Source organism: Zonotrichia albicollis, chromosome 3, assembly GCF_047830755.1.
Source record: "Zonotrichia albicollis isolate bZonAlb1 chromosome 3, bZonAlb1.hap1, whole genome shotgun sequence".
Taxonomy (NCBI): Eukaryota; Metazoa; Chordata; class Aves; order Passeriformes; family Passerellidae; genus Zonotrichia; species Zonotrichia albicollis.
This window is the reverse complement of record NC_133821.1, coordinates 104,131,890-104,152,908: the sequence shown is the minus strand read 5'-3', so window position 1 is coordinate 104,152,908 and position 21,019 is coordinate 104,131,890. Positions and strand designations below refer to the sequence as shown.

The window sequence follows — 21,019 nt, the reverse complement described above, 5'->3', positions numbered from 1 at the left end:
TCAGAGCACTATGCAGAATTTATTACTATTCTCTTGAACAGCAAAGGCTCACTCAAAGCACTTTGTAGAGCACAAGTATCAGTGAAAGCCCTGCTGATGCTCCTGTAGCCACCAGCCCCAAAATCAAATTGGTACTCCTAACATGCCAGATTAGATATTCTGTCCCACCTCCTGACAGTGCAAATAGGCCCAGGCCTAGCTGGATAAGACCTTCTGTCTCAGGACCAGCAATGAACTTGAGGCTACCAAGTAGCCTAAGCTCATCCCCTCTGTGTCCTCGTTTTGGAAGCATCAGATTTGCAATTCACATCTTTAGGCACAGTTACAATGGAAGAAGCAAACTGACAAACGTAGGATCCCATAAGGATATAGAAAATCACTTTCCCCCCACTCCCACTTTTTAGCTAGCCCAAATATTCCACAGATCTGGGAAAAATATTAAAGGTGTTTAAGCATTTCCCACTTTCCTTTTCTTACCTCAGCTGAGAGGCTTCAGTTCAAAGTTGTGAAGGGTCTCCCAAGTTCTCCTCCAGTGGTTTACATTTCTTCTGGATTACAGAACATCTATTATACCCCCCCTGACACACTCACCAGTTCATTTCCTCCTTCAAAGAGAAAAATATTCCTTCTTAAATCTTCCTGTTTTCTCTGTCAAGTGAGCCCTGACACTTGACCACCCTCATCAGATGCTCCTCAGATACTTTTGTTTGATGACCACCCTCCTGGGAATCAGAACTGCAAGACCATTTTTTCCAGGACAGTAATAATGAACCTGAATATTGCACTAAAATTGTTAATCAAAATTTAATGATCCTTCCTTGTTGGAATGGAGGAATTTCTTCCATCACCTTTGATGGTTCAGAGGAAAGCAAGAACAGATGTAATAGCCATATGGTCTAAACATCAAACAGAACCTACAACTGGACAAAAACCTCCAATAATACACAAATTGTCATCAAAACTGTTGTGACCTACCTTTTACTGCAAAAGCTGGATTTTTTTTTTTTTTTTGCAGTCAATCAAATGCTGTTAAGACACTGCCACCACTAAAAAGCACTAAAACATGCAGACTGTCCAGCTACAGCAGCTGAGACCAGGGGTCCAGAGGACTACAGGGGATCAATGTGCCCATTTGTAAGGTGTACAGAGCCTTTTAAGACCTTGCAAAAGTTTCTTCTAGTGAGCAGAAAACTGTTACTCCACAGAAGAAATGTTGCTTACAGATGTTACAAGGACACAAACATTTCCTCCCGCAATCAGAAGATTATCTGTGCTTTCACACATTTTATCTGTAATGGTACTTTTGCCAGTAACTCTAAAACTAGAAAGTGCAGCAAGAGAAAAGAATAAACTGTAGAGATGGATAGACATGAGAGGAAAAGAGAAATTATATCTGTGACACTGTTTCCAGCAGATCAATTTATTTTCACCTTCCTAATGCAGATACACCTTTTATTTTTGGTGTGAGTCACCACAGTATTTGCTTTAGGAAGAGGCTGGTAACAGGATGTGAATATTTGTGAGCTTAAAAAGGGGCTGATAATAAAAAAAACCCCAACAACTTAGAAACTATACATTTGTAATTGAAACAGCAGGGCACATCAGTTCAGCTGGAATTTGTCAGTTGTTAATGAGCTGACTTCTAAAGAAACAAAACCAATAGACCCCTCCTTAATACCTGCAGCAGATACATTATTGTTTTATGCCTTATAATCCTCAACCACAGGAAATAAACAAACCACCTGAATGTCATCTTCAGGAGCAAAGCACCTGCTTCCAAACAGACAACACCACCCACAGGTAGGACAAGACAAGTAAGTACCCAGTCACAAACACCCACAGTGTTTACCCACAGCCCTCTCCTACCTCTTACACCACAATATTCACCCCAAAAAGTCATTGCAGAAAAGCAACACAGAGTTAAATTCACTGTTGTTGGTTAAAATATTTCTGATATTCTGACCATCTGCAGGCAAAACGAGCCAGGTAAGTTCTGTAGTACCTCAATGAATGTAATTGGCATTGTAAGCAAGCAGGTGAACATGAGCTGCTCTTCACTACTGGGCACCTGGTGAGAACCGTCCCACACCCTGGATCTGGATCTGTGACTAATTTTCTTTCTGAATGAGAAGAGCAAAGAGAGTTACTGCATGATGAAGACACCAGCCTTTCTCTTCAGAAGAGCCACTGTGTTCAGAAAATCTTGACTCAATGCATCTTTAAATTGTAAGAATTCTCTGTATTTTAGTGTGTTTTGAATCAGGCTCAGAGGGAGCATGTCAGACGGTGTTTGAAAATCTCTTCTTCTAGTAAGGAATGACCTTCAGCTTAAGGAATGACCTTCAGTTTATTTCCTAGAATACTGCTAAATTCTTCATTGCCTATCTTTTTCATTTGTGTACACAGCACAACCAGTAAATAATATCATGAGTGAAGTTGCAACCAACTCCTCCTGATGCCTCAGGTTTTAGCTTTTATATTTTTCAGATTCTGTACTGCTTTAGTGTGTAGTTCTGAGCTTCATATAAGGGGATAGTAAGCTCTCTTCACAGGGTAGGGAGACAAAACAATTCCTTCTCTAGCTGGGGACCATGGACAAACAATCCACATTTCAGGCCCAAGAGCAATGTGGACTGAAGAGAGAAATACAAGAAGGATGAGACTTCATAATCTGAAGGTGTAATTGGACAATTAACTCCAATATGCAAATGAACCAGAACTTATAAAAGAGTGAGACCTCATGATTGGTCATCCATTTTGTGACCATTTTGGGTTCATCTTGGGTGTAGCTCTGGTTGGGCTCTTGTGCTGCCCAAGGTGTGTCCATTGAGGCCTTCTAATATATACCTACTTTATTCTTTAACTCTGTCTAGTCTCTGTTCTAGGTCAGCCTTCACAAGGCAACACCCCCAATATCAATAATATGATACAAGAAGTCAGAACTTTGTGTTAAAGATGATCTACACACAAGAAATTTACTCAACTCACTTAATAAAACAATTTTGTTTAAAAATTACTTAGTAATGATTGGAATTTTACATAGAAAATTCAGAAATTACAAAAGATGGCATTGTATAACAAATATAATCTGAATATATGAGAAGAGTTACACATTTGGTAGTAAGGTCCACAAAAACCTATGCAAAAGGAGAGAGCAACTGTTCCTGAGTTAATTGTGCTTCTTTTGATATTCTGAGACAACATGGCAGCAGCATAAGATACTCTTTCTAAGAGAATTAGTGCTAAGAATGTCTCTTCTACTCATTTCATGACTGATATTACACATGCCTTCTCCTGGCACAGTTAAGAGGTTCTTAAAATGCCCAATAAAGAAAATCTCTGAGGCCTAAAAGAAATACTCCAAATGAAAAGCAGCGTCCTGCAAGCAGCCTACAGGTAAAAATACAGGTAAAAAACCCCAGGCATCTCTCCTCTGCATCTCTCCTCTATACACATACCCATCTATGTAAATTATTTCTTCATAAGGCTTCACAATAAATCTGAAATATTTCAAATCTATACCTAATAAATATTACAAGAAAATAGTTTTTCAGTATTTACATATGAAACATATAAAACATGATCACTGTAAGACTACTTCTTCAACTTCATCTTCTAAAGAACCAAGGGTATTAATTCCTGGCTTGTTTGTAGTGTACTGCAGACGGGGTCTGTTTAGGCTTCTTCCTTCACCAAACAGCCCATTGTCTTCTCGGACTTTACTGTTTTTATCAACAAAAGGCTTATTACTAGAGCCCCAATCTAAGTCCAAAGGTGGTGTATTGTTACTTTTAGAAAGAAGAACGGTACTGGCACTGCTTCCAAAGAGTTGTTCCATTAAATTGGACTTCTTTTCTTTCTTACTATCAAAATCTGCATTTTCCTTAACATTTTCTTCTAATTTGTCACTTTTCTCAGTGAGCCAACTTGGTCTCCCTGATCCCTTCCCAAAGGAAGGTACATAACTACCAAATGCTAACTCACCACTTAAATCTACAGTCCTTACGCTTCGCTGCTTCTGCCCTTGTGCCCTTGTGCCATCATCCTGGCTGTCCTTTACAGGAAATCCATTAGTAACTTTCCCAGGAATCTCAAAGAATGGATTCGTTTTCTCTTTTTTCTCCAGGGAATCAGATTTTCTTGCTGTATTTATGAGTGGTGCTTGGGAAGTTGGTTTTGTGTTTGTTGTATTTTGAATTTCTCTATCAACTTCTTGCATTTTAGCAAGCAGGAACTCTCTTTTTCGCCGCTCTTCCAGCGTTTCAGTGCTTTCTCTCTCTACTTCAGGTTTGTGAATTTCTGTCTCCATCTTTATTTTCTCTTCTTTATCCAATAAAAAGTTGCTTTCTTTTTTAATTTTGTCATATTCTTTCCTTTGCCACTCTGCAAAAAATTTTTGAACAATATTTTAAACGCTTTAATTTTAAAATACCCTTATAAGATTTTGAAAATAATGCAAGCAAAGAAAGCCATTAAGTTTTTAACATGCTCTTCTATGTACAATGACATTTTTCTGCTATAAGAATAAATTCTTCAAAAATGGCAACTAAATCCACTCCTGGTTCTCTGATAAGGTATAAAAGTTTACCATCATTTTCCAAAGGACATTACCCATGCTTTAGAATTTTCAAAGCAATTTGATTTCTGCCAATTGCCTTCCCATTTCCTGAGTTTGAATGAAAATGGATACAACATTACTGATTTTAATAGTTCTGACTTGCACAATACTTTATTTTTATTTTTTCACCACTGTTGATATTAGTACAGTCCTGGGATATATGTGTGGGCTCTTTTTTCTTCATAAAGGGAATAATTTCTGTGAAGCAATCAGGCCTGAAAGTCATAGGAGTCATCACCTGTTTCACGCAATGAATGATTTAAAATACCCTGCACCAGCTGCATACAGAAAAAACCTTTACATGAGTGTTCTGTGCTTCACTGCCTGGACTCAGTGACTGTGCACAGCTATGAAGGGACACCAAAGGTACAAAACAGCAACTTATGGACAGAACCTGGTAATGTTTATGTGTACAAGGGGGAAGAAGTTCTCAAATACTTCTCCCTTCAAAATATTTTCCCCCCAAGATAACAGATGTATATTTGGCCAAAACTTGAATATGAGGGACTACTTGGTCCCTCCAACACAGTAGCATTCTCCTTTGAACACTTTACTCAAATTTCTGACTTAGGTTTTCACAAAGTTCCCTATTATCTACTGAACTTCAGCTCAGGCTTTCAGAAACAATTGCTATAGTTTAGCTAATATATTTAACATAGATTTCTTTTTCAGTAGCAGATCATTATGCAAGTTAAGTCAAGAGCCATGTTTCTGTCTGTAAGGTGGGGGAAATACCAGCTTATTCCATATGATAGGTAAGCTGGTTAAATAATCTTATTCAGAGACATAAAATCAGATTCTTAGCTTATGTAAGTCATGACAGAAGATTTTTCAAAGATTTTGCTTCTGAATACAGCTACAGATTTTTAGAATTCCTGTCATATAGAATAAGTACTACTGTTCATTAGCTGCAATCACTGAAAGAGTTCTTTAACATGACAGGGTGCAGTCCATCTAAAACACCTGAGATTGACTTGTGCATTTAAGTGATTAAGCTGCTGTGAAAACTAAATGAAAAAAAAGCAATATTTATATATATATAAATATATAACAACAGAAACTGACATTTCTCAAATAGCCACACCAAATGATCCAGATAACCAGAGCTGAAAAGAGAAACTAAAATTTCAAATTACATAAGGCAGTAGAAAGTACTGAAAAAAAGGGCGATATTAAGGAAAACATATTTGTTCTACTATAATAGCACAATAGTAAAAATAATAACTCAAATCTCAATAGTAAAAATCTACTTCCTACCTCAATAACATTTAGCAAGTCAGAGATAACATCAGCATTTGCCTTCTACGTCATTCTTGTTTTGTAAAGCACAATCTTTCAGACTCCAATACCTTTTTGTGGACAGCATTTTTTACTGCTGCATACTTAATCACAGCTGAGTACAGGGAACGGATTAATCTATATGCTGTATTTCTTTTTTATTCTTCTTTGCATAATGTAACTGAAAATAATTTTCCATGGTAGTGATCTCTGCAAAATCATTTTGCTCTTTTCACCAGAAACCAGCAGCCTCACTTGATCAGTATTCTATGGTGCATTTTTCAGCTTTCAGCTGCCCATTTCCTTACCGTCAGGAAGTTTTGGAACCCTCTCCTCCAAGGACTGTATTTCCTGAAAATGTTTCATTTTCTCTTCCCTCTCCCTGTCTTGTTCTTGTCTTAAGAGTTCTGTTTGTTCTTTCCATGCTCTGTCTTGAGTTTCTTTTTCCTGAAATAAATTAATAGAAAACTGAAGCTGATGGGGAAAAGCAGTCAACACAACAAACAACCTAACAAAACATAAGAACTTCTATGTCATTTTGAAATCACATTCTTACTGCTAAACATAAAATGAGTAAGCAAGTCACCTTAAACCAAACCAGCTTTGATGACTCAGGGGTTTGGTTCCAAAATATTATCACCTCTAGAATACTTTTATACACCTGAAACAAAATGAATAGACAATCAACTCTATTTTGTATTCCACCTTTCAGGGAATTTGTAGCTCCAATGCCATAAAGCAAAATTATCACTCTCAGGGTGATTTTCCTTAGAAACCAGACATTGTCTTCTTCAGGCAGTTTAATAGAAGGCAACACTTCACCATCATATTCTCTTAATAAGCAAGCAATTAGTTGCCCTCTACTTGTACAATCTGACCTTTTTATTCAAATGAGTCAGTTGTAGATTCAGACAATTTCCTTTTGGTACTTAAATTTATGGAGTATTAAGTAACAAACAATCAAAGAGGAAGGTTTAATCTCAGATGACAATTTTAGCTAGTGACTACACATACATATGTAAAAGGCAAGAACCTGCAGAAATGATATTAACAGCAGCAGCTGTTAATCTGCTGTTAAAACAAAATCACTAACACAGAAAAGTAATGGCAGTGAAGAGAAAGTCTGCATAGTCCAGCACATGGGAGTTAACTTTGTATATTGTACTTATTTTAGAACAAAAACTTCTAGATTAAAAATACCTTTCTAAGAGAAATAGTTACTCCTTTATGAACAAAGAAAAGATGACAGCCAAAAAAACCTTTAAGTATTTTTCCTTCATGTACAAGGTTATCATTGTTATATTAAAAAATATAAACTACATAAGGAGATGGCAGCCAGGTACTTAAAATGCTTGACTTTAAAAACTGATGAAAGCCTAGACTACCCAAATCTAATTTACATTATTTAAAGCAATAGACATATAGAAAACACACAGCTGGACTCCATGAGCTGCACTTGTACCAGCTGGGTGGTTCTGTAACTCACACCCCCAAGGATATACTGGAAGAATACATTAAACTGCATCCATAGTTACAGAAAGGGTTTGGGAAGAGAGAACATACAAATAAACTGCCATGAAAAAGCTTCAGCCTTAACAGGAAGCCAGCCAAGACCATCCTCAAACTTTTATTTCTGGAAAAAAAGGTCCTAACCTCATGTAATCAGAATTTGTAAAATTTGTACCAGAATCTGATTTGTCAGATATGTCATTCTGATTTGTAATACCTTACAAATCTCTGATTTTAGCCTGGGGTTAGCAATTAGCAATACACAAAATTGTTAGCAATACTTCTAATTGGTACTATTTTGTACTAAAAAGGGAAATGCAAAAACAAAACCCAAGCATATTGACAAAGCTGGAAAGCCAGAAGAAATACCAGCACTGCGACAATAAGAGGAAGCGTTAGATTTATGCATTGTGAAGTAATTCTGGAAAGTAAAAGAAACCACAATTAAGACCAAATAGAAAACAGAGAGAAGGCAGCCATCACTGTTTAACAGATTCCTTAAATAAGCATTAGAAACAAAGAAAAAGGGTGAAAATGAAAATGAAGTTGTAAAAACTTCAAAGAAGTAATAGTGGCAGGAAAAAAAATAAATTGAGCTAATGGCTTTTAGTAAGACAAAGAATATGACAAACTCTCTAAAAAAATAGAGTATATTTCTAGAAAGGTAGATCTTGTCTTAAAGAACAGAATGTTTTTGAAATTGTATTTTCTATATATTTACACATGTATATTACACATTTTCTAAAATATAAGCTCTGCATTTTACAATCTGATAGGTGATTTGGACTGGGTCTCAAATTTTTATGGAACTCACTATTTTAGGAAGAATTCCCTCTTTCTTGTTTGCTGCGTCAGCACAGGCAAGTTCTGATTCTGGAAGTTCTGCTGGTGAGAAGCATCCACTGGTCTGTACACTTTTTGTGAGCTGTAGTCCCTTTTTTATATTTTGGTTGTTGGCTGTAGAAAGTACAAACTAATTAAATGGTGTTTTCACTAGAATATATCTCACTATACTATATAATGTCTCTCATTTTTCATGATTTGCAGCAAACAAAAGACCGTACTGAAGTCAGTGGAAATGGAAAGTATTGATGAGTTTCACAGAGTTGTTTTCAGCATCTGTAAAACCTTCATAAAAAAATACATATGCAAAAATTCTACTGAAAAAAAAAGTAAACCCCACCTTAATGCTACTTATAGGGTCATTACAGTGCACTGAATATTAGTTAAAAAGCCCCACAAAATATCTCACTCATCTTATTGCTTGTCACAGAATCAAACTCATAAAATTAAAATTCACTTACTTGAATCTTTGAAACACATATACTTATCTCTACAAAATGACATTTAAAAAAATCTGAACCTAAAATGGAATAATGGTAGAGTATCTATAATAAAGCAAGCTGCAGACAAACTGTTTGAAATACTGGCATGAAATATTTAAAACAGTCCCATAAATTTCTGCTTCTTCTGTCTGACAAGTAGATTCTACTGATCCAGTGAAAAAGTGAAAACAGCCTAAGTACACACACAGATACACATATTTATGTGGGTAAGATAAGGTTTGAGACTGTCTTGTCACACCAGAAGAAATCACTGTGCCTATACTTTTAGAAGATTATGTTCTGGGACACATATACTCTGAGGAAAAAATAAGTGCAGCTCATCTGACAGACAATACATTTGAATTAGTAAAAAATAAATACAACAGATCATGAAAATATTCTTAGCAGTGAAGATATGTATTTTTAAAGCCTCTCTAATTTATTGTCAAGTAAATATCTATCATCTACTTGAGACTTTACTACCAATGTTCTCCTCCTCTTTTATTGAGGAAGGTCTGGTATGAAAGGAGATAAAACTGCTGTTTGGTGAAGTTCAGTGTTTTGGCTCTGCTGTGTTACAGAACACACAAAAACCCAACGCTCTGTAACCAGTGCTGTGTTGAAAGAAGTGCCAAAAGGTAAATGTGCTTGAACAAGCAGCATCAGGGTTGAGCACTGAGTGGCATGAAAGCTATAACCCAGCTGAGACATTTCAAAGTGATGCTAATAATTTTTCTGCTTTTACTGCTTTATACAAGTTACCTCTTTTTCTTTGTACAATATCCATGTCTTTTCTAGGTGATGTTTTCAACATACGATTGGCATATATATTTTTTGCTTCAAGTTCTCTTTCTTTTTCCTGTGAATGGAAGAGGTAGGTATAAGAACAAGTCACTAGTATTTAATTTACCAGCCACTAGAAAAGCTGTAAATGAAATTAAAAATAGATATGGTAAATACAAACAGAATAAATAATAGTTTTATCCTCTGTTTTAAGGATAACAATCACATTCCTAACTCTGTTTATGCTGTGAGAAAACAGACAACTTTCTCTCCCACAAAAACTCCTTAGCAAAATACTATGAAGGAAAAAACTCTATCTCTGCAGTGAAAATAAAACTAAATGCCAGTGCTTCCATAAGCATGAACAAGACTTACACCATGTGTACAGACTGCACAACTGAATTTTAAGTGTTGTGAAGAGTTAAACATTTCAAAGCAAGCAATGACACTTGTCACAGGGCACATAAGCATCAGTTAGCAGAGGCCCATTGCATCATACAGGCAGAGATACTTTTCTTCAAGCACATTTACTGAATAAAGTATAGAAATGAACAGTGAGTTATCAGAATTCATCTGACAATGACAAGGTTTTCAAACTGTAAACTCTCCACTAACAAATCTTAAAACTCTTACTCTAAACATTTTAGAGCTGCTAACATTACTGCTACTTGCTGGATAGCTGGGAACGCGGTGAACTGGCTCATCTCCAAAATATTGAGACCTGGAGTTTGAGGAAAATTCTCCCAGAAACAAAAGTACTTTGGCTTGAATTTTATTTATTTTTTTCTAAAGATATGCTAAATAGAATACAACAATATTTTAAGTACTTTTATTGAGAATTTGGACAACAATGATGATGGTGTGGGGTCTAAATAAACATTTGCACACATTTAGCAACACATGTGAATATCACAAATAAATGACATTAATCCTCATTCAAACCTACTTTAATGCAAGTATATTAGTAACAAAGCACTATTTACACCTGCAGATTTAATTTTAAATTCAAGCTTCTAAATCTATTTTTGCATAGATTTTGTGGTTTATTCTCAATGTTTGACCATGTATTTGATCTTGCTTTTCTTAACTAGTGTTAGCAATAATGATTAACACAGAGGCATTCCTGTTATAAACACTGTAGGGTCAGAGCACAGTACATTTCAATTTAATGCAGAAAAAGAACTCACATGTTGTATATAATTAAATACACATCAAAGAGTGCAGCACTGGTTAACTATTCAAACCTGATTACAGATACTTCTGAAGATAAAATCCCAGAACATGGTTAGCAACTTCAATTCTTTTCACATTTTACCTTCAGCTTCTGATTTAGCTGATTAAGCTCCTCTTGGAGAACTCTGTTTTCTTCTTGAGCGTCGTACAACTTTTTTTTCTTTGAATGTAACTCTCGTTGGAAACTGCTACTACTTAATTCAAGATTTCTTTCCAGATCCTTCAATTAAAACAAAATAATATTTTTTTAATAACTGAAGTAATTTTTATAGTCAAATTACTTATATAAAATTAAGTAAACCGGTGTCTTGACTTTAGATACGGGCTCAACCATTGATAACACTGAAATAATTTAAACCTTTAATCCTAACTTTGAGGGGGCAAAGCACCTGCAGATGCTGCAGCTCATCCCTTTGAGCATTCAGAGGTGATTTGAGGACATAATAGAAACTCAGACTACTTTCTGCAAGGCTCTTGCCACAGTGGACCTCCAGATCTCTAAGACAGATCTCCTACTGATGAGTAACAGAGAGAGAATCCTTCCCTGAGAGCGCAGCATTAGAAGGAAGAAAACCAGAAAGAATTTTTAACCTTTCTACTAGAAACTAGCTTTGTGATTACAATTTCATGAACATGCCCTCATCTTGTAATAGCTGTTTTAAGCTATTGAAGCTGTGTTGATGAAAGTGGGAAAAAACTAGAAGAAAATCTCTTACTTTTTAAAGCAGGATTCATTTTAACATGATGCAGTATATAAATGCTGAAATACCTAATCATAAAAGTACAGATGACAGATGGTGACACTACAGGGTGAGGTGGTTTGACTAACTCAGCCATTTATATATTGGTACTGTGGGATTTATTTTATGAAAGCTTAGTTTCCAGCTTAATCCCTGGATTTCCAGATCTCTTATCTCTGTAATATTATTTAGGTTTAATTACTAATATAGACACCAAACCATCATCTCATTGACATAATTTAAGCTAAGAATAGTATAAAATTGATATACAATACATAAAATATATCTACTATCAAAATAGTACAACTACCAACAGATTTAATAGTGTTAACACAATTTATGTAAGATGAGTTCATAAACATATTTACAGTGTAGACATACTTAGACATGTTTACAAAAATATAAACATTTTTTCTGGATGAAATTAAAATATATTGGACAAATTTCTTATAATAGATACCTGTAAAAAGGTCTAAAGATATTTCAGTATTTAAAAAACATGATGTAATTTTGTCCAGCTGAGCTCTTAGATGTGCAGAATAGTGGACAATCAAACACTGCATGAATGCTCTTCAAAAATTGAAAAAGAATTATTACATAATTTTTTACTTTAGAATTTTAGTGCAAAGTTCCCTTAATACTCAGAAAATTTTAAAAACTCTTTCCCTCAAAAAGGAGAAACTAGATTGCATAAAGTTGTATTACATCTGCACCTACATCTGAAATGTTATTGCTAGGTATAAAAACATTTAAAAGCACAAATCCACTGGATATATTCTGACAAAATATGCTTAATTTGTAAAGAGAAATTTGAATGTACAATTATCTCATATATAACTATATAATCATCTTAGAAATAATATACTTGATTCTGCTTATGGGTAAAACCAAAAAATACTGATTTTCTATTTGCTCCACAGCCGTGTAAAATTACAAGTAATTGTGGAAAGAAATATCTGTACCAGAATTTCTTGCAAAAAGGAAGTCATCCCACCTTAATTCTTTTTTCCCTGTCCTCCAGCTTGCTCTCTGCTAAGGCTAGTTTCTTTGCCAGGTCATCTCTTTCAGCAAGGTGCTTATCTGCAGACAGTTTTTTCAGTTTCTGCAAGACAGTTTTTTTCCTGTACAGTTCATCTTCCGTATCTTTCAGCCGTCTCTCAGTTGCACGTTCCTTCTCCTGAGATTTTCGTAGGCGCTCCCTTAATATTCTAATCTCATTGTTGTGCCGAGCAAGGAGCTGAGAGATTTCGTTTTCTGTATCTTCAAACTTATTCAAGGCTTTCTCCTGCCTGTGCTGAAGCCTCTTCAGTGCCCTGTTTTCCTTCTGCAGCTCATCCAGTTTGATGTGGAGTTCAGTGAGTTCATTTCGGAGCTCATTGATTTTCAGCAGCCTAGCAGAAAGAACTCTTTTTGTAACAAGATCTATATCTTTTGCAGGAGAATCCCTAGTGAGGCTCTGAGAACGGAAACCCCACCGTGTCCCTCTTTTGCTTGGTGCATATTTGGAATCCAATTTCTTTGTGGCTGAGAGAGGAAAAATAAAAAGCCTGTTTACTATTAGACAATGCAGTTTGTCTATTCAGACATCCTTGGAAGCAAGCTCTGCCTGAAACAATCATACAATATCTAGCAGAGACGGCAGCTTTCAAACTAGACAATAAAAGGCATATATATGAGAGTTATGCTCCTTTTGATAGCTGAAAAATGGAGATTTATGGCTGTGATCTACTGTAGGAGGTAATATCTGCAGCCATTAATATAGGACCCTTGTAAAGTAATAATCTGCAAATCGTATCAGAAGTAAGAGTCATATTTTGGTAATATTTGATATTGTTTATTAAAATGGTTTAGAAATGTTGTACTGTAAATGCATACAAAATAATCACGTGCTTTTAAAATGGCAACAATTAGCTGAGCATTAACCAGTTATGTATTATGCCAGATGTAATTCTCCCAGACAAGTGCAGTAGTATTTTCAAATCCAGCTGCCATGCTTACAGACAAAACAGCAGATTTCAAAGGCTCAATGCAAAAAGCTTCTGAAGCAAAATGATAAATCCCATGAAAATTCAGTTCTCCCTGAGTAATTTATTCTTGTATCACAAGTTATTTTCCACACAGTATTCTCATTTGATTACTTGTATGCACTGCTTGCATTCCTATTTATTGCTATTATTATTATTGTCATCCCCATACATAAAAGCTGAACATTTTGTTTCTATCTTATGTGCCTCTCATGCCAAGCTCAAAGAATGAATCATATAATCCACTAAAAATATCTCTTAAAACGACTGAATTAATAGAGTTAATTAATAGAGCGCATAATTCCTTAAGGTACATCAATGTTTGAAAGAAGCAATTACAAACCAAGCAGCAGTTTGTAATTCTGCCTTGAAAGCCGGGATACAGCACTAGTCCAGTTACATGTACAGGGACAGTGTGTGTGACAGCAAATTCTTCCTCCTACCTTTGCCACTCACCAGGTTTCTATTCTACTGAGAATACTTGTCAGCAAAAATAACAGCTTAAAAATACCTTCTTATAATTTCCTCTAGATATTTTGCAAAAATATTCATTTTCTGCTCGGTGCTCATTTTTTTCCACAGCTTGGGCAAACAAAAGAAGGTGTGTTTTTTCCTTTACAAAGAACACTTATGTCACATTCAAGTGTGAAAAGATTACCTAATACATGCACTGCAGGAATGATGCCACTCCTATCACCAACTAAGGGAGTTCCCATTAACCCTAGACTTGCAGTCCCTGTAAGAATTTCTCCTTATTTAGGGCACACATAAAATTCCACTACCAATACTTTACTTTTGATCATACAGTTACATTGGGGAATAGTGTATATCAAGACAATGTAACATGACATTCACAGTACCTTCATGTAATAATTATATTCAATTCTGGCTATGTAAACAAAGAACTGGTCACACATTTGCCCCCTCCAAATTAAATAGCACGGTGGAACTGCTGCTTTTGGTTCCCAGACAGACAACCCATGACCACTAAGGAGGAGATGCCACTTCTGAACACAGAGATGCTCAGCAAAACACCAGTTGCACGAGGATACCCACATTGTTAAGGATCTGTAGAGATACATTCCCTGAGCAAATCAAACACTTAAGGTCAGACCTTTTGGCACAGGCTAGATCGTAACACAGACCAAATGATTCATACACTATCAAGCATTTATCAATGAGCAAAAACATCTGCTCAAGAAAGGTAGGACACGCTATGACTTCACTGAAAAATGTATACAATTATTTAGAGGAAGCTGTCAAAGTGTGGCAGAAAGCCTTCACAGCCCTACTTCAGCCCAGGGCCTCCATAACCATGCTACTCTTTTTTGCAGGGATGTTCACCTCCCAACAAACAATCAAAAAAGCAGCCTATGTCTGTGAGGCAAGTCAAAGTGGAATTGTGTCATCTCAAATGGGAAATATTTTTCCCTCAGAGAAGCAGCAGGAAAAACTTTCTTTTGAAGCTCCATCTGAACATAATTTTCATCAAAAATGTTTTCTTTTTTTTGCCACATTAGCAGTCTTTTCTTTATTTAAAGTCCCAGTATTATCCTGTAAAGCTTAGTCAACTAGACTTCCACAAGACAGGTATCTGTAGGTTTTTTGGTCAGGGAAATTTTAACAATTGTCTCCTTTTTACAGACTGCACAGCAAGAACATGCCTTGGGTTTTTGGCCTTGAGCTTTCTGTCAGTGACAAAAAGAAAACACCAGCATGATTCAACAGAAGGCTAGTATAAAAGCCATATTCACTTGCTTAGAAAATTATGAAGAATTTTGAAAATCATCAACATTTCTCCTTATGCAGGAGAGGGTTAATTTCAATTTTCAATGGAGCAGCTACTGTCTACCTGCCATCTGTAGTATAATTCACATAAACTGTATTTGTAGATGCTCGTAATGCTAGTTTCTCTATTTTGAGTTTTCAAAGATAATTAACTCTTTGGAGCAGTTACAAAGCAGCAATTTCTGCTACCTACCTACCTTGGTAGTGCAACAGGCTGTTTGAAGTCTGTGTTTTGTGATGTCTTTTTTCTTGGTTTGTAGATGGAGAGCTTAGTGCTGGCGACTGGCTGGATGAACGAGATGCATTCCCTTCATCTGAATAATAGGAGTCACTATTTTTATCCTCATCTGATTTCCTCTCCTGCTCAGAATCTGGGCTCCTTACTCTTTCTCCCATTTTTCAGGTTTAACAGCTTTCTAGGATTTTCTCAAAGACTGCTCATTTTGGCACAAAGGATCTTTTAGGTGTCACAATGGCAGCAGTTGGATTATTTCCTCCGGTTTATCATCTCCATCTCCAAGCACGAGATCTCTGCAGTTCAGTTCAGCAAGCAGTAGCTATCATTCAGAATGCATTTTTCTGTAACAATTTAGAGAGAGGGAAAAAAACCAATGAGAATGGGTTTGGTTTTAAGAAAGAAAGGTAAAAAAGCTGTAAAATTATTCATGACTCCTATAACCTTATGACACACACTGTGCTACCTACTGTTTATATTAGTAATTTTATTTATATTAATTATTTATATTAAATGTTACAGGCATGACTCTAGGAATGCTACTAGCATTATATTCAATAGTCTGAGGTATTTCAATCCCAAAAGAGAAATCAGAATATTAACACAGCTAAATCCAGAATAAGAAACTACTCCCAAGTTAGAGAAGGGAAAAGAAGAATTTGGAAAACAAAACAGAACACAAGTGAAAGTTTGCTGATATTCAGGAAACTAATTTAGATACGTTTTAAAACTTTTTAACCCAATGAATTAGCAACTTATTTGTGTGACTTGAATTGAGATATTTGTAAAATTTGAGTAAATCTTCCATTTCTCAATTTTTGACATTCTAACAATGTTAAATAATGGGCTTGAAAATCAATTGCCCCATTTGTCTGGAAAATGTCCAGTCCCTAACCCCAAATGAGACTGTACTATCTATGCCAATCTTCACCCTGAAAAGTACTCCCATACCCTACAACATCTGGTGCTTCACGCCTTCAAAGATTGGCCAGAGCACACACACTTGTGTCATGTGTATTTATATATCTACATCTATATTTATACCTTTTTTGTATCTGATAAGAGAGACCACAACACCAGTACATGATAAACATTACATCTGAAGCAGGTATAAAGGAGAAGGGCTACTCCTGCAGCCCAATGCAAACTGAAAAATTCCCCATCTCAAGGTGAAATCAGCCAAATACAAATTTTGTATTTGGAGACACTTCCTGAGAGTGTAATGGAGCAAATATATTCAAAATTTTCTTCACCTTCAAAGAAGGTCAAAAGAATTTTCTCAACAGTTCAGGAAGCATTTTACTGACTACACTCAGCTTCCCTTGTCTTTTGGCTCTCTCACCACTCCTGGCAGCTTTCAAGCTTAACTTCACCATCTCTTTCTTTTCAATCCAACTTTGAGATATCATGCCTCCAGTGGGTGAATAAATAGGGTCTGCATCAGAGCCCATCAGTTCCACCTGTTGAATGACATAACCCCCTAGCTGATTTCTAAATGGCAAAGCAAATTACACACAAAAAAATTGAGCTGCTTTCAGTCAAAACTGTTCTATGCTGCAGGACATTCAACATACCTGTAAATGAGCTGTAAATTTTTCACTATATTTTTATTTCCCCAATAAAATAAACTTGGCCTTCTTCTCAGCCTTCACTGCCTATATATGCATTATTGCAGAGCCAAGCAGAACAGAAATGTCAGCTGCCAAGACAGTTTTCATTACAAATTCAAGCTTTCTGGCTCAGTTCAGTGTTAGCACAACTCTGCCTCTAGTGACTGGAATCCATTTGGCCTCATAATCTATACAGAAGGAATTAGAGGAATAAATATCCCATCAGGTTTCTAAACTAGGAAGATGGTTGGAAATGAATACTGAATTACCTGGAAAACAGTATTTTATGTAACTTAGGAAGTAACTTTCCAAAATAATGTTTTTTAAACACCTAAATATTTTCAAAGTGATCCAAAAAAATTAGATGCCAAAAAACTTATGTCAAAAGAATCTGAGAAAAACTAAAATTTCACTGCAAAGCCCAAAAAAGTTAAATAAGCTATGCTTGAGACCACCTGTCCTAGAGACTGCTAAACACATGCTGGAAGGTATCATTATTGTGAACATTCAAACAATCAGGAATGATTGTTCTGTTTCCTTACAAGATAGTGGAGTTACTAAAATTTCAAAAGGACATACCTAATCATAACTATAACTAATATCATGTAAGAATATTAGAACATATCAGGGTGCTTCCCTACTCCCAAACACTTCCTTGCCTAACTCCTGGCCCCACAAACAGCTGTGCAAAATGGATTTTATTTTGCTCCTTGAAGAGCAAAACAAGCCTGAACAGGCAGCATTTTAGGCACAATCTGTTCTCTAGAGGATGCACAGGCAAGACTGCATCAGGTGTGGCTCCAAAGGACAGAATTTCAGGGAATGCAAAAAAATAGAAATGAATATATTTATATTAAAGTACTAAAATAATATGAGATATAAAAACAGTACTCTGGAGGCACAGACCTCATATTCTTACATTTAAGGAAAGCATAAATGCCTACAGTTCATGTCTAATTACATATATAAAACAAGAGCACTCACTTCCACATACCAAATTAAAGCTGATCAGTTATTTTATAGCCTCACAAGAGTTCACTGAAGAGGCAATAATCTTTTTGAAGAATGCTTTTCATAACTCAGTATACTTAAAACAAACAAATTCTAATAACTGGAGGATTAGAATTATCCACCACTCCTGCACTGGATATTCCCCACTCCTGAGAATATTTTGCTAAGTATCATTTTGACATACAGGGATATAAATGAACAGGAATTTTCTATGCATTTTGGAAGTACTTGAAAAGTAATGGAATGAAAACAAATTGAAAAAGGTAAAACAAAGAAAGCCCCCTTGAGGAATACCCAAAAACATCTCTTGGATCTTCAAATGTTCTTCTTCAGTTACATAAACTGGTAATATTATCATATTTTCCATACAAAACAAAAAACCCTTAATCTGTCAAGTCTTGCCAAATTAATTTTCCAACAGTTTATAATACAATTTGATTAACAAAAGAATGCACAGTTTATCTTAAGAACAAAAGAATAACTAGGATATTTGAGTTTCACTTCAGTGAGCCTAAGGACTGTTTAATTAAGAAATGTTTTGGTTCCCTGACTTTCCAATTGTTACAAACTAGTTTGAGTTGATTATAAGGTGAGTTTAACTCGTGTGAATAAGATCACAAAGATATCTATTTTCCCCTGTAGATTTAATAAGTTGTGATGAGTGAAACATTATGGATTAGCAGTGGGTCCACTAAACTCCACCACCACCACCAAAATCCCAATCCTGTCCCCTCAAAAGCTCAGGACATGCTTTTAGAAGCCTAAGGAATTGAGATCACATCAATACAGAGCGGCTGAAAGAAATCTGGGACTTGCATGAACTTTAGAAAGAGTTTTGCTTCCAAGATTTCATACTCCTTCACTTCTGCTACTTCTATCTATTGCTATTATTTACATATTTTGTATCAAAACCACGGTCATCATTACAAAAAACAATCAAGTACCAGGTCACTGCAAAGGACATGACAGACAAAAGAGAGAACACAAAACAACTGCAACAGTGACAGGAGATTCCCTATTACTCCTAAGTAAATCACAAAACCAGAAATTGAACTGTGGGATTACAGGTATTATGCAATAGACAGCAAGGAAAATTACTTAGCAATTCTTCCCATGCAGTGCATCTAAAGCCTAATCCTATAGTGCAAGAATCAAAACTTTGAGTGTCTTTTCCCCCTCGCAGCCCAGGGGAAGCTCAGCGCCTTTGCTGGACACCGAACGGCACTTCCCCGTACAAACACTGACCTCTAACGGCCCGCTCCGTTCTTCCACCTGCACTGAGACAGGGACACTGCAAGAAAGCCAGCTGCAGACAAGTACAAAAGCATCAATCCAAGTCATTGAAGTGCTGAACTTAAGAATAATTTCAAAAGAAATTCGTCTCCCTCCTCTCCCTGCATCCGTCTTTTTCATATCCAAACACTTAAGGTTTTACAGAAGATAGCCAAGCAAAATTATTAACTTTTATGATATCAAAACATACTGAGTGATGAGCCTTAGTGAGGACTAAGTAAAACTTCATTAGGTACTGCAGCTGCTGCCTTAACTGTATGCAGTTTTTCTCGGTTTACTAGCTTTTGACAAAATCACAGAATCAATTAGGCTGGAAAAGACCTCTGAGATCATCAAGTCCAACCTATGACTGGACATCAGCATGTCAACTAATTCAGGGCACAAAGTGCCACGTCCAGTCTTTCCTTAACAATCTGAGGGATGATGACTTCACCACCCTGAGCAGCCCATTCCTATGTTTAACCACCCTTTCTGTGAAGAAATTGCTCCTAATGTCCAACATAAATCTCCCCTGGTGCAGCCTAAGACTGTTGCCTTGTCCTGCATTTTGGTAAATTAAAACGCTCTATGATTTTAAAAGCCTATATTACATTTACCTGACTCCGCCATGGTAAGCCACAACGCTACTTGTGTCGGATCTCAAAATGAAGAAGCTGCTGTAAGTCCCAGGTCAGAAATGACGAAATGGCACTTCAAACAGAGCACACGCAGGCCAGTCCTACAAGGGGGAGCAGAGATTATGTTTCTAAATCAGACCGCATCACGCTGGCCCGTGCCGTCGCTCACACTCCCCCCCACAGCCCCTGCGTGCGGACTTACCCAGCTCAGCCCAGGCACTCCCGGACAGCCTCTGCTTCCCGCAGCTTCCCTTCGCTCAGCCGAGACGCTCTTGAAGAACACATCGAATGTTATTTTCAAGCAGCACGTCGCGATGGCACATTTTAAACGCAATCACCGAAACCGACATACACTAAACGACTTCGGAGGAAAGGAACTGAACACCAGCGGCCCGAGACCTTTCGGAGGCCAACCCCAGGCCTAGGCCCGGGCCCGTTCCCAGCCCCCACAGCCCCCAGGAAAACACGGCCCCGCGGCGGTCCTGTTCCCCCCCCCGTGGCGCTCCCTTCGCCCCGCGATGCCCGCGATGAGCCCCCCCGGCCCGTCCGGCGGTACCTGCCCGGCCCCTCGGCCCGCCCGGAGGACGCGCCGGCGGTTGCCGCGTTACGCTTAAAGGGGCCGCGCGGCGGCCATTGACAGCGGCTGCCCGGCAACCGGCGGCGGGGCGGGGGCGGGCTCTCCTCGTCAGCCATTGGCTGTCCGCCCTACCAGCTTGGCGACAGCCGCTCTTTCCATTGGCGAGAGGCGGAGCCCTGGCTGCTGATTGGTTGGGAAGCTGCTAAAGAGGCGGGAATATGGAGGGACTGAACACTGCGGCGCTGCCTCTCTTCGCTGCTGTGCCCCGGCGGCGCCTGCAGGGGGCGCTGCGGGCCGGGCCCGGGGCCGGGGTGAGCTCCGGCGAGCAGCGGCCCGAGGGGAGACAGGGCCGCCTCCCTGGGGCTGTGCTCCGAGAGC

At 37.4% G+C, this 21,019-nt stretch overlaps 1 protein-coding gene across 2 annotated transcripts; it reads right to left on the bottom strand.

Annotated features, from left to right (window-relative positions):
- Positions 1-2,961: 2,961 nt before the first annotated feature.
- LCA5 (lebercilin LCA5) lies at positions 2,962-20,759 on the bottom strand. Of its 2 annotated transcripts, XM_074538333.1 has the most exons (11): positions 20,621-20,759; positions 20,267-20,335; positions 20,044-20,165; positions 19,400-19,460; positions 15,496-15,877; positions 12,481-13,010; positions 10,829-10,966; positions 9,493-9,589; positions 8,220-8,362; positions 6,205-6,343; positions 2,962-4,383 (listed from the first exon to the last, which is right to left on the bottom strand). In XM_074538333.1, the coding sequence occupies exons 5-11, from the start codon at positions 15,692-15,694 to the stop codon at positions 3,584-3,586; spliced, it is 2,046 nt and encodes a 681-aa protein (XP_074394434.1). In that variant the 5' UTR covers positions 15,695-15,877; positions 19,400-19,460; positions 20,044-20,165; positions 20,267-20,335; positions 20,621-20,759; the 3' UTR covers positions 2,962-3,583. The 2 variants fall into 2 exon arrangements, with proteins under 2 accessions (XP_074394434.1, XP_074394435.1); XM_074538334.1 differs by lacking the exon at positions 19,400-19,460.
- Positions 20,760-21,019: the final 260 nt, after the last annotated feature.

What these genes read in the sequence shown, in the direction of transcription:
- LCA5 (XM_074538333.1), bottom strand. Translation starts at nt 15,694, where the DNA reads ATGGGAGAAAGAGTAAGGAGCCCAGATTCTGAGCAGGAGAGGAAATCA. An exon ending in CAGCCTGTTGCACTACCAAG is followed by an intron (nt 13,011 to 15,495) that starts GTAGGTAGGTAG and finishes TTCCTCTCTCAG; the next exon opens with CCACAAAGAAATTGGATTCC. An exon ending in ACAGGGAAAAAAGAATTAAG is followed by an intron (nt 10,967 to 12,480) that starts GTGGGATGACTT and finishes TTTTAATTGAAG; the next exon opens with GATCTGGAAAGAAATCTTGA.